Source organism: Hyperolius riggenbachi, chromosome 1 (genome assembly GCF_040937935.1).
Source record: "Hyperolius riggenbachi isolate aHypRig1 chromosome 1, aHypRig1.pri, whole genome shotgun sequence".
NCBI classification, from domain to species: domain Eukaryota; kingdom Metazoa; phylum Chordata; class Amphibia; order Anura; family Hyperoliidae; genus Hyperolius; species Hyperolius riggenbachi.
The window spans coordinates 470,844,605-470,857,043 of NC_090646.1; the positions used below are offsets into that span (position 1 = coordinate 470,844,605).

Sequence of the window (12,439 nt, forward strand, 5' to 3'; positions counted from 1 at the left end):
TCCATTGCAGTGCTCTTAAGAAGGGGCGAATTTCTATGTTTGGGCCATATACATTGAAAACACCCAGAGTTTCCCCCGGAAGTTGTAGCATTACATATATCCATCGACCCTCATCATCATGTACAATATCTAGTATCTCGGCTCCCACCGCTTTATTTATTAGTATCATGGTGCCCGCTTTCTTCCCTTTTGCAGGGGATCCCACACTATGTGCTACCCACTTTTTCCTCATGTAAGTGATTTCGTTTTGGCCTAAATGTGTTTCTTGCAATAATGCTATGTCGGCATTCATTTTTTTAAGATATCTAAGTACCTGGCCCCTTTTGATAGGTGATCGAAGACCTTTGACGTTCCAAGATATTATCTTTATTGCCATGATGATTTAGGTTAATGTGTGATAACAGGCATGGGTACCGTCAAACAATGATAATAATATGGCGAGCTTGCGTCATACCCCTGAGAGAGAGCAAAGAGAAATCCCAAGAATCTGTAGCTTAGTTTTATAGAAGCCTCACCCTCCGCCTTTTTTTTTTTTTTTTTAACAGAAATTAGGCCAACACCCTCAGCCTTTTTTTCGTAACACAAATTAGTCCAACAACAGAAAATAAAAAGTTTTGGATACTGTAAAAAGAGGTGAGAAATCTATCTCTTGGTTTTTATTGCTGTCTGAGCCTCCATCCAGGAGAGATTCTCTCAATTCCTGTTCAGTGTAGTGTGCAAGTGTCTGAAACCGTGACAGATACAGTATAGCAACAAATAAAACCCCGTTCTGCCTTTCATGTTGCTGGCATGAACAAGACTGTTCTGTGCCATAGAATAGGATAAAAAAAAATCAATATTGCAATAACTGATCGAACTTTGCAGATACAGTAATTTAGTTTTATGAAGCTTAATAGTTTTATATAATGCTGAGCATTTGTACATACAGTAGTTTGATGTGTTCTTGAATGAATACACCACTTTTAGTGAAATAAATATCTGTAGCTGAAGTGCAGTCTTTCAAGAGGAACATTAACCAAGGATTGTACTTCATTCCAATCAGTAGCTGATATCCCCTTTCCCACAAGCAATCTTTACCTTTTCTTGAATAAATCATCAGGGGCATCTGTGTGGCTGATATTGTGGTGAAACCCATGGTCCTGACGCCATCTGTGAACCTTGTTGCATTGTGGGAAATAACAGCTTTTTCCAACTGGCAAGCAAGCAGTATCGCCCTCTGTGCATAGAACTCTCAGTAACTAGTATTCCATACAGATCACCTGGCAGAACTAAAGATGTCACCACCAGTGATACATTTCAGAATGTAAATTAGGAGAAGAAAAAAATTACAATGTGCAAACACTGACTAAATAATCTATAAATGAATATTGTAAACCATAAGCAATTTTATTAATTATGGTATTTTCACTACAGTTCCTCTTTAAGGTTTCAGTGTGCTCAGTACTGTTCAGGTCTGTAATGAATCAGCGTCTGAAGAAAAAAATGTGCAATAGCGACTCAGGCTCTCATTAAATATATCCGTCTTGTTCATTAGTGGTGTATATAAATCTCTCTTGTTCATTAGTGATGTATATCTCCTTTCTGTGGAACTCAGTCCTTGCAGGCGAAACAGAAATCCTTGTTGCAGCAGCTGGACCGGTTATCTGAACAGTGTGAGGACCTGAGAGGAAGCCTGGGCGATACTGATGAGGAAAAGGCAAAGCTGGAAGCTCAAATAGAGAAAATGGCAAAAGAGGAGGAAAGCTTGAGAAGCCAACTTCAGGAGCAACAGGTAGTATATATGAAACATCACCCCTCTATTTCCATCTAAATAAGAATTCCTGATTAGTTGTAATCCTTGCCGCCAGTGTTAGGACCCTTACTTCACATACTTCCCTTCGCTACTGAATACTTTTACATCCATTGCATCTTGTTATCACCCTCATGAAGGACATGGTGAATATGCTACAGCAGGAGAAGGTGACCCTAGAGAGTTCTGTGTCAGAGGTGAACAAGCAGCTTTCACTACTACAAGGATGTCTCCAGGAGCAGAAGAAGCGAGAGAAGCTGTTGGTCTCTTATCCAGACTTACACCCTCTTCCTGAATTTGAAAGTAAGTACTGATTGTGAAATCAGAAGTTTAACCATTTTCCTTACGGTCTTATGTGATGTCATTAATACCTCTCAGCAACCAATGAAATACATCATTAACATATCTCTTAGAGATAGATTTAGCTTCTTCATATATGCAGAGTCTGGGCATATTGGTATCACTAGGTCATGTGACCAGTCTCAGCTGCAGCTCCTTGTCATTCACACAGAGGGAAGATTCTGCTTCCCTTGGAATATGTGGCCTCTGCAAGAAAGGTGATGACTTGCTTCTCTGTTTAATGTTTGGCCAGTCATATTCTGTTGGGGTAGATGGTGTCTGCTTTAGTAATGTTTAGGGGAAGTTTGAAGATTTCATCTGTCTAGCTGTAAAAACGCCCACAGACTGCAGAAGATGTCAGAATTAGTGTTGTCCGGATCATGAACGATTTGGATCTTTGATCCGAATCTCTTTTGTGAGTCGAATCATCCGGATCACTAAAATGAATGATTTGGATCAAAAAGGGGTGGGGCCAGGAGTGGCACGCCCCCCTCTCAGCGGGCACCGGGGTCCTGGAAGCAGAGCAGAGATGGATCGCTCTTTTGGAGGGGAGCCAGCCTTGCAGGGACAGGTAGATGAGAGAGAGGGGACATGGGTGCCACTGCTAGATATGTGTAGAGCACACATACTGGCTGTAATGTGCTGCTGATTTTAGGCTGTTCCGTAGTGCTGCATATTTAACAAATGGGAAACTTTTGGCTCAGAAGCACAGTTCAGTAACTTTGCAGACAGCGTGCTGGGCTAGAAGGGCAGGCACTGTGATTGCTGTGCAATATGATCCTCCTGCACTCTGCTCTAAACAGCTGCACTTCACGTCTCCCTACATTTATGAGTGTTGGAGGTGAAAACAGGACACATTGGGGTGAGGAATGCTTTCTTTCACTGTGAGCATATGATTGCAACATGTGGGTAATGTGTGCAAAAAACATTTCTGCTCTCTGCTCACCCCTCTTCGTCCACTTCCTCCCTTCTCTGTCTGTCCACCACACTCCCCTTTTCTGTCCGTCCACCCCCTCCCCTTCTCTGTCCACTGCAGGGAAAGTCCTGTCCTGCTAGTCATTTCACCCCCGAATGCTTCCCTAGTAAAAATGATTCGCGATTCGGATCAAAGATCCGGATCTTTTCAATGATTCGATTCGAATCATCCGAAACATTGAAAAGATCCGAACTTCCCATCTCTAGTCAGAATATGCAGGGACTTCCCACCCACATTCAGGGTATTCCATTTATTGGCCGCTGTACAAACAGGAATTCTTGGCTCTGCTGAGTTTTCCTGATTTTCCGATAGAGAGGGAAAGAGGGAGCCACATGCACACACTACCGTTGCTGGGTTATTAAAGGGTAAAGATTTCTTATATTAAAACATGTATGAAGATAAACGATATCTGGCAGTGAATTTGGGAACGTGGTTAAAGAGCTGAACAATGTCACTGAAGTCTAAACACCACAATGGGGCACCTGCAACAACAATGTGTGCTCACTGTAAAAATAGCTAAGAAAAGCTATGACCAGGAAAGAACTCAACAGGGCACTGATCTAGAATAGCTGATTATTATTCTCATGATGTAAAGGCAGGCAAAGTGGTAGATTGCAGCAGAGTGTGGTTCTGCCTAATGGATGTCTTATGCTGCAAATGCTTCACGTGAGGCAAATGGCACAGCAGCTAGCTGCTCATCTCAGAGTGCAAAATGACCATAAGGAAGAGCTGTGCTCTGTATCTGCTGCTCATATGTACTTTTGAGACCCCAAAAAGCTGCTAATCTGTATCTACAGTCCTATTGTTTATCTTAACTGCAAATAAAGTAGGCAGTTAAAATCTGACAGAACCGACAGGTTTTGGACCAGTTCATCTCCTCATGGGGGATTCTCAGTGTTTTCTTTGTTTTCAACAGCATTTCCTGAACAGCAGTTGCAAAATCTAAGGGCCAGTTTCCACTTGTGCCGCACGCGTCAGTGAGACCGCACCTCCGGGTCTGCGGGATCGCAGGCGAATCCTAGAAGCCGTGCCATGAACAGCTATGGGATTTGCAGCCTCCCGAGCAAAAACTTTGGGCAGTGTCGCCGAATTGCTAGGGTAAGCGATTCGGCCGGCGGCGCCATAGTTTCCTATGGCAGAGTTTCCCTGCGCGATTTGCCTGGGGGGAAACTCGGTTTCCACTCCAGTGGAAACGGGCCCTATCTGAAAAAATAGTGTGCAAGTGAGTGGGGAGGCTGGCTGGTATCTTACTATTTTGGCAGTTAAACTGCTATTCAGGAAATGCTGTTGAAAACAAAGAAAACCCTGAGAATCCCCCATGAGGAAATGGACTGGCCCAAAACCTGTCGGTTCTGTCAGATTTTAACTTCCTACTTTTTTCGCGATAGTGGTCCTTTAAGGATTTCCTGTCTATATGTCAAGATATATGATGTCACATTGCAGTTTATGGATCACCTGTAGGAAATTTGTTGCATCCCAGATGAATCCAAAAGGAAGTAGCCTTCCGGATCAAACAATTGTATTGTGCTTTGGCTACTGGCCAGCACACTCCACCTTTGTTTAACACATGAAGACCCTATTGTTCCTGGTCTGATCGTCTCTGGGCCCACCTGGTCATGACCCCTTTCGCCTAGCTACGCCTTGCTCTCGAGGTTATTTCACTGGTTGAAGGATTTCCTGTCTATATGTCATATATATGATGTCCCTTTGCAGTTTATGGGGAAGCAGGAAAAAAGGGTGCATATACCTAATAGATAAAAAGGGCGCACCATAGGCTGCAACGCAAAATATCGGCTGTTGGGCGCCAGAGAAGAAATTAGGGCGTCCAGCAAATCGCGTTTACAGGGATCATGATAACAAAACTTTTTGTTTATAGAATAAGGTTCATGACAAATATTGTTTACAAATTCGTTTTGACTTTGTTTAATTTATTTTATCGTTTTTAAATTTCACTTTCAGGAGTGTAATTAGTAAATTTTCGGTTACACTTATTTTATCGTTTTAAAATTAGTTTTCATAAGTCTAATGCATAAATATTGTTTTCCAGCATTTTCTATAACAAATATACCGCTTTTGGTAATAACCTTGTTTTCAGACTTATAATGCATAAATTATTGTTTTCAGATTTATTATCTTACTAATATATCACTTTTGATATTACCATTATTTTAAGATTTTTAATGCGTACGTGATTGTAAGGCCTTTTATTGTATTATAAATATATACCTTATACTATTCATAGTATTTTTAATGTGTAAGTGATTGTAAGGCTATTTATTCTATTAAAAATATATAAATTATTCTATTCATGTTATTTGTATTGAAGTATTTTATGGTATCACATACATTATTGTTTTTATGTGTGTGTGTTTGTGCAGTGGGAATGGTTAGGGTTAGGCACCACCAGGTAGGGGGTTAGGGTTAGGCACCACCAGGGCGTTTTAAGGATAGGCACACCACCAGGGGGGGGGGGGGGGGTTAGAATTAGGCACCGCAGCAGCATTTTGTCAATTATCATTATAAACGGTGCCAAGTACCAGTAGTTAAGGTTGGCCTATTGCGTAGGCCTTTTTGAATTCTCATTTAACTGGTTTTCGTGCAACGGATTAAATGTTATTTCCTTTATTTGAATTTGTATGTTAAGTCTTTATTTACTGTACTAGATACATGTTCCAATGTATACACATGCAAACTGTTTCTATGTAAAATAGGAGAACTTTCCTCTCAATAAAAATTATTGGTGCAAAAATAAATCTTTTGCACTGATTTATTCTGAGTTGAAGAAAGATGTATGGTGTGCTTTTACTTAATATGCCTGTTTATTTTAATGTCATGGTAACATCCAAAACAAATACGTTCTATAATAATCTTATAATCCCAACACTCCAGGCTCTGGTGATGTTGCTGAAGACATGGAGAACCAGTTGCAAGCTAACAGCATTCGCATCAGCATTTTGGAGGAAGAGAACACAAAACTGAGAGCCAGTCTGCAAAAACTGGAAGCAAAGAGCAAACAAGGGCCACTCCAGGTGAGTGGGAAGGTCTTGTGTGCCCAGTGGCTGGGAATCCAAATCTGTTTGACTGACTTATACAATTAGAGCCTGTACAAACAATGGAAGTGTATACCGATCTACTCAAAAAGACATTCCACAACTGTTGTGTGCAGTGCAGGTTATTGTAGGCCAAAGGTAAGGGAAAAAAAAAAAAAAAGAAAGAAACCACATATCTGTAAATAAGAAAATAAAGTGGTCTTACAGTTGCATTGGCAGTTTATGTACACTGCAATTGTATAAGATGGCTTTAAGTGAAAGATCCACTTTAAAACCATGTTAAAAATACAATATTATGTAAGGAGAACATGGCGATGATGGGATCAAGTGTAGTGTAGATTAGTTTAGGTTTGCTGTAATTAGAGATTTTTAAAGAACTGGGCCAAACCACAGTGACCAGACTGGATTTCTAATACGTTCCAAGTGATTTGACACATATGACCTGTACATAACATGTTGCTGTAATAAAAAGGCTGTGCTCTGCAGGCTGGACCACATTTTTCAGTAGTCTGCAGTCAATTAGTGAGTAATCTCCAGTAAGCAGTCCTCTTACATACTGGTAATTAGTTACTGTTAATTGCTACTTCTGTTATTAACCACTTGAAGACTGCAGTGCTAAACACCCCCTAAAGACCAGGCCATTTTTTACAATTCAGACCACTGCAGTTATAACTGTTTATTGCTCGGTTATACAACTTACTACCCAAACAAATTTTACGTCCTTTTCTTCTCACTAACACAGCTTTCTTTTGGTGCTATTTGATTGCTGCTGCGATTTTTAGTTTTTATTATATTCATCAAAAAATACAGGAATTTTGTCAAAAAAATGATTTTTTTTAACTTTCTGTGCTGACATTTTTCAAATAAAGTAAAATTTCTGTATACATGCAGCACGAAAAATGTAGACAAACATGTTTTTGATAAAAAAAAAAAACCCCATTCAGCGTATATTTATTGGTTTGGGTAAAAGTTATAGCGTTTACAAACTATGGTGCAAAAAGTGAATTTTCCCATTTTCAAGCATCTATGACTTTTCTGACCTCCTGTCATGTTTCATGAGGGGCTAGAATTCCAGGATAGTATAAATACCCCCCAAATGACCCCATTTTGGAAAGAAGACATGCCAAAGTATACACTGAGAGGCATAGTGAGTTCATAGAAGATTTTATTTTTTGTCACAAGTTAGCGGAAAATGACACTTTGTGACAAAAAAATAAATAATAAAAAGTTTCCATTTCTGCTAACTTGTGACAAAAAAAAATGAAATCTGCCACAGACTCACCATGCCCCTCTCTGAATACTTTGGGATGTCTACTTTCCAAAATGGGGTCATTTGTGGGGTGTGTTTACTGTCCTGGCATTTTGGGGGGTGCTAAATTGTAAGCACCCCGGTAAAGCCTAAAGGTGCTCATAGGACTTTGGGCCCCTTAGCGCACCTAGGCTGCAAAAAAGTGTCACACATGTGGTATCGCCTTACTCAGGAGAAATAGTATAATGTGTTTTGGGGTGTATTTTTACACATACCTATGCTGGGTGGGAGAAATATCTCTGTAAATGACAATTGTTTGATTTTTTTTACACACATTTGTCCATTTACAGAGATATTTCTCCCACTCAGCATGGGTATGTGTAAAAATACACCCCAAAACACATTATACTACTTCTCCTGAGTACGGCGATACCACATGTGTGGCACTTTTTTGCACCCTAACTGCGCTAAGGTGCCCAAAGTCCAATGAGTACCTTTAGGATTTCACAGGTCATTTTGAGACATTTGGTTTCAAGACTACTCCTCACGGTTTAGGACCCCTAAAATGCCAGGGCAGTATAGGAACACCACAAATGACCCCATTATAGAAAGAAGACACCCCAAGGTATTCCGTTAGGAGTATGGTGAGTTCATAGAAGATTTTATTTTTTGTCACAAGTTAGCGGAAAATGACACTTTGTGAAAAAAATAATAAAAATCAATTTCCGCTAACTTGTGACAAAAAAATAAAAGCTTCTATGAACTCACCATACTCCTAACGGAATACCTTGGGGTGTCTTCTTTCTATAATGGGGTCATTTGTGGTGTTCCTATATCGCCCTGGCATTTTAGGCGCCCTAAACCGTAAGGAGTAGTCTTTAAACCTAATTTCTCAAAATGACCTGTGAAATCCTAAAGGTACTCATTGGACTTTGGGCCCCTTAGCGCAGTTAGGGTGCAAAAAAGTGCCACACATGTGGTATCGCTGTACTCGGGAGAAGTAGTATAATGTGTTTTGGGGTGTATTTTTACATATACTCATGCTGGGTGGGAGAAATATCTCTGTAAATGACAATTTTTAGATTTTTTTACACACAATTGTCCCACTTTGCTCCTATGCCCTGGCAAACCAGATTAATCTATTCACATCGATCGATGTGGATGAAAAAAACCTTTGCCAGTTTTGATACAAAGTGCTTGCCAAAGCATAGGAGCTCCAACACCACCCCTCAGCTCATATGCCTTGACAAACGTATCTTACTGCGGAGGAGAAATCTCGTCCTGCAGCGCTGCATGCACCGACTTGTGTGTAATCTGACAGACGCGCAATGCTTCTGTCAGGATGCACCATCAGTGCTGCAGCTGGTTGGTCGATCAGTCGTTCGCTCGGTCCACCTGGAAGGGTAAAGGATGGAAAAAGAGAGAGAAAAAAACATACAAAAAAAAACAAGCAAGCAGCAATGCAAGAAATTCATGAACATTAACATTAACTTTCGTAAACTTTATTAAACCTTTTTAACCAAACAATAACATTTGGAACTTTTGCTTACCTGTTTTTTTTTTGTTTGTTTTTTTTTTAACTTACCTTCCGAGGACAAACTTCTCCTTCCCCATGGGACAGTGTGCAAAGCGCAAATCGCACAGAGATGTAGCAAAGTACACTATGCACTTTGTCCCAAGTGAAAGGAGAGGTTTCTGGCAGCCCTGTGTATTTGGGTCTCTCAAAAGCAGATGTCTGGTTTCACACACAGGAGTCGCGCAGTAGCGTAGGTATGCACTAGCTTTAAGTCGAACACTTCCGGCGTAAGGGGGGACCGCAAAGTGGGACTTTCGCTAGGCAATTTGCTGCAACCATCACTCCAGTGTATTTGGGTCTCTCAAAAGCAGATGTCTGGTTTCACACACAGGAGCCGCGCAGTAGCGTAGGTATGCACTAGCTTTAAGTCAACCACTTCCGGCGTAAGGGGGGGACCGCAAAGTGGGACTTTCGCTAGGCAATATGCTGCAACACATCGCTCCAGTGTGAAAGAGCCTTGAGAGACTACTACCGTGTCTCACGTTCCCTACTCCAATAGCGAATGTGTTCGTGAAACTGTTCAAAACACTCCCCTATGCATAGGGCAGGCTGGTCAGGACAGTAGGGACAATAAAAAGTGGTGTCACGCCTCATTCCATCCCTCTTACAGACACGACAATGTTTTCTTGGGGTGCGTTGACCTGGGGTACTCGGAAAGACATAAGCATAGTGTCTTTCATGTAGCCGGCTAACTACATTAGGGGGATTGGCCACGGCCCCTCCTGGATACAGGAGTTCCGAAATGATCTCTTCCTGAAATTTAAGGAAGGATCCTGTTCTCCCAGCCTTACTGTAGAGAACAAAGCTGTTGTACATTGCAAATTGAATCAAGTAAATAGCCACTTTCTTATACCAGCGGCTGGTCCTTCGGGAAACTAAATAGGGAGCCAACATCTGGTCATTGAAGTCCACCCCTCCCATGTTTAAATTATAGTCGTGGACGGCGAGGGGTTTCTCAACAACCTCAGTTGCTCGCTGAATTTGGACTGTCGTGTCTCCGTGAATGGTCGACAGAAGGTAAACGTTCCTCTTGTCCTTCCATTTCACTGCAAGAAGGTCGTCATTACACAAGGCAGCCCTCTCCCCCCGTGCAAGTCGGGTAGCAGTAAGATATTGGGGGAAGCCCCGGCGACTAGGCCGCACGGTGCCACAGCAAGGAATTCCGAGTATCTTCAAATGCTGATAGAGGGCCACACTTGTGTAGTAGTTGTCCACATAGAGATGGTACCCCTTGTGGAATAAGGGTGACACCAAGTCCTACACAATCTTGCCACTGCACCCCAGGTAGTCAGGGCATCCGACCGGCTCCAATTTTGTGTCTTTGCCCTCATAGACCCTAAAGCGATATGTATAGCCTGTGGCCCTTTCACAGAGCTTATACAGCTTGACCCCATACCGGGCGCGCTTGGTTGGGATGTACTGCTTAATGCCAAGGCGCCCGGTAAAATGTACGAGGGACTCGTCTATACAGATGTTCTGTTCAGGGGTGTAAGCATCTGCAAATTTGGATGACAGGTGGTCTATGAGGGGCCGAAATTTGTGGAGCCGGTCATAGTCAGCGTGGCCTCTTTCATGACAGGTTGTATCATCATTAAAGTGCAGGAAGCGCAGGATGTCCTCAAAACGTGACCTGGACATGGCAGCAGAGTACATGGGCATGTGATGTATTGGGTGCGTAGACCAATAGGACCGCAATACATTTTTTTTAGTTAGACCCATGTTAAGGAGAAGGCCCAAAAAGATTTTAAATTCGAAAACTGTGACCTGTTTCCACCGAAAAGGCTGGGCATGGGAGCTGTTCGGATTGGCGGTGATAAATTGTGTGGCCTTACGGTTGGTCTCTGCCACGACTAAGTCGTAGAGATCCTCGGTGAAGATCAGATGAAAAGCGTCTAGGGCCGATCCTAGATGATCTGTCTCCACCTGGACTCCAGACTGGGCGGTGAAAGGGGGCACTACGGGTGCGGCGGAATTAGGGAATTTCCAATGAGGGTTTGCCAGCACCTCTGGGAGCCTAGGGGTACTACGGGCCCGTGTTTCTGGTGGCTGCGACTGGGGTCTTACTGCACGTACCACCGAACCAGTTTCAACTGCCATGCTGGTGCTCGCCACTTCACCAGGGTTTACGGCAGTACTGGTTTCAAGTCCAGGATGTGCTGCGCTGTTGGTGCATGCCTCACCATCAAAATCTGGATCAGCGCTAGCACCACTCTGCTGGTCTTGAGGTTGATCCTGCGCAACCTGTGGTCCACTGACATGGGGTCGGGAACGTCTGGCGCTAGCAGGGACCACAACCTCGTCATCAGAACTATCGGTCAGAGAGTCACTGTCCTCTACAGGTTCATATTCTGAGCCGGATGATTCGTCGGATGAGAAGTCCCAAACACTCTCACCCGACTCGGCCATAATACTGTAGGCCTCTTGCAGGGAATACATCTTTTTTGCCATTTTGGGCTGCTAAATTTAGGGGGTATTCCTCTGAGACCACCCAGGAAAAAATGCACCTGTCTAGCAAATGGGAGTATTTGTTAAGTAAAGAGCTGCGATCGCTCAGTTTTGATTTAAAAAAAAAAAAATCAAAACTGATCTTTATAGCGTCGCAGCTATTGTGTTTTTTTGCAGTGATCAGAAAACAAAAATTTCTTTCACTTGGTGGGGAGGGCTGAACGCAAGTGCGGCAGAACGATCAGGCCTGACACTGCGTTTTTAGTGGAGCCTACTCTAAGGTGACCCTAACGTACTTCTATAGATCTGACTGCGATCAGTACTGATCACTTACAGATACTATATAGTACCAATGCTGATTAGCGACAGTGATGACGCTAATCAGCGACTTATAGTGATTGCGGTGTAGTGTGCTGGGCGCTAACTACCTAACAAAGGGGCCTAGCTAACTCACTGGCCAAAAAAAACAGTGCACAGGCAAAAGATGTTACTCAGACCTCGATCAGAGCTGTGACAGGCGACCAGATATCAATCACAGTGCCGCTGTCAGATGCCAACAAATGTAAACAGCAATTGGAATCACAGGGCAATCACAGATGATCAAAAACCAATCACTAATCAATCAATCAGATGTCAAAAATCAGTACACAGACAATAGATGTCACTCAGACCTCGATCAGAGCTGTGACAGGCGACCAGATATCAATCACAGTGCCACTGTCAGATGCCAACCAATGTAAACAACAATTGAAATCTCAGGCAATCACAGATGATCAAATACCAATCACTAATCAATCAGATGTCAAAAATCAGTGCACAGACAATAGATGTCACTCAGACCTCGATCAGAGCTGTGACAGGCGACCAGATATCAATCACAGCGCCGCTGTCAGATGCCAACCAATGTAAACAACAATTGAAATCTCAGGCAATCACAGATGATCAAATACCAATCACTAATCAATCAGATGTCAAAAATCAGTGCACAGACAATAGATGTCACTCAGACCTCGAT

The 12,439-nt window shown here is 42.5% G+C and overlaps 1 protein-coding gene across 2 annotated transcripts in view; it reads left to right on the forward strand.

Moving 5' to 3' along the window:
* The window catches only part of CCDC157 (coiled-coil domain containing 157), a 66,136-nt gene that overhangs the window by 39,834 nt on the left and 13,863 nt on the right, over positions 1-12,439 (forward strand). For both annotated transcript variants that reach the window (XM_068240511.1, XM_068240521.1), the window contains 3 exons: positions 1,595-1,771; positions 1,930-2,092; positions 5,994-6,133. In XM_068240511.1, coding sequence (XP_068096612.1) covers positions 1,595-1,771; positions 1,930-2,092; positions 5,994-6,133 — 480 coding nt within the window. The remainder of the gene's footprint in view (positions 1-1,594; positions 1,772-1,929; positions 2,093-5,993; positions 6,134-12,439) is intronic.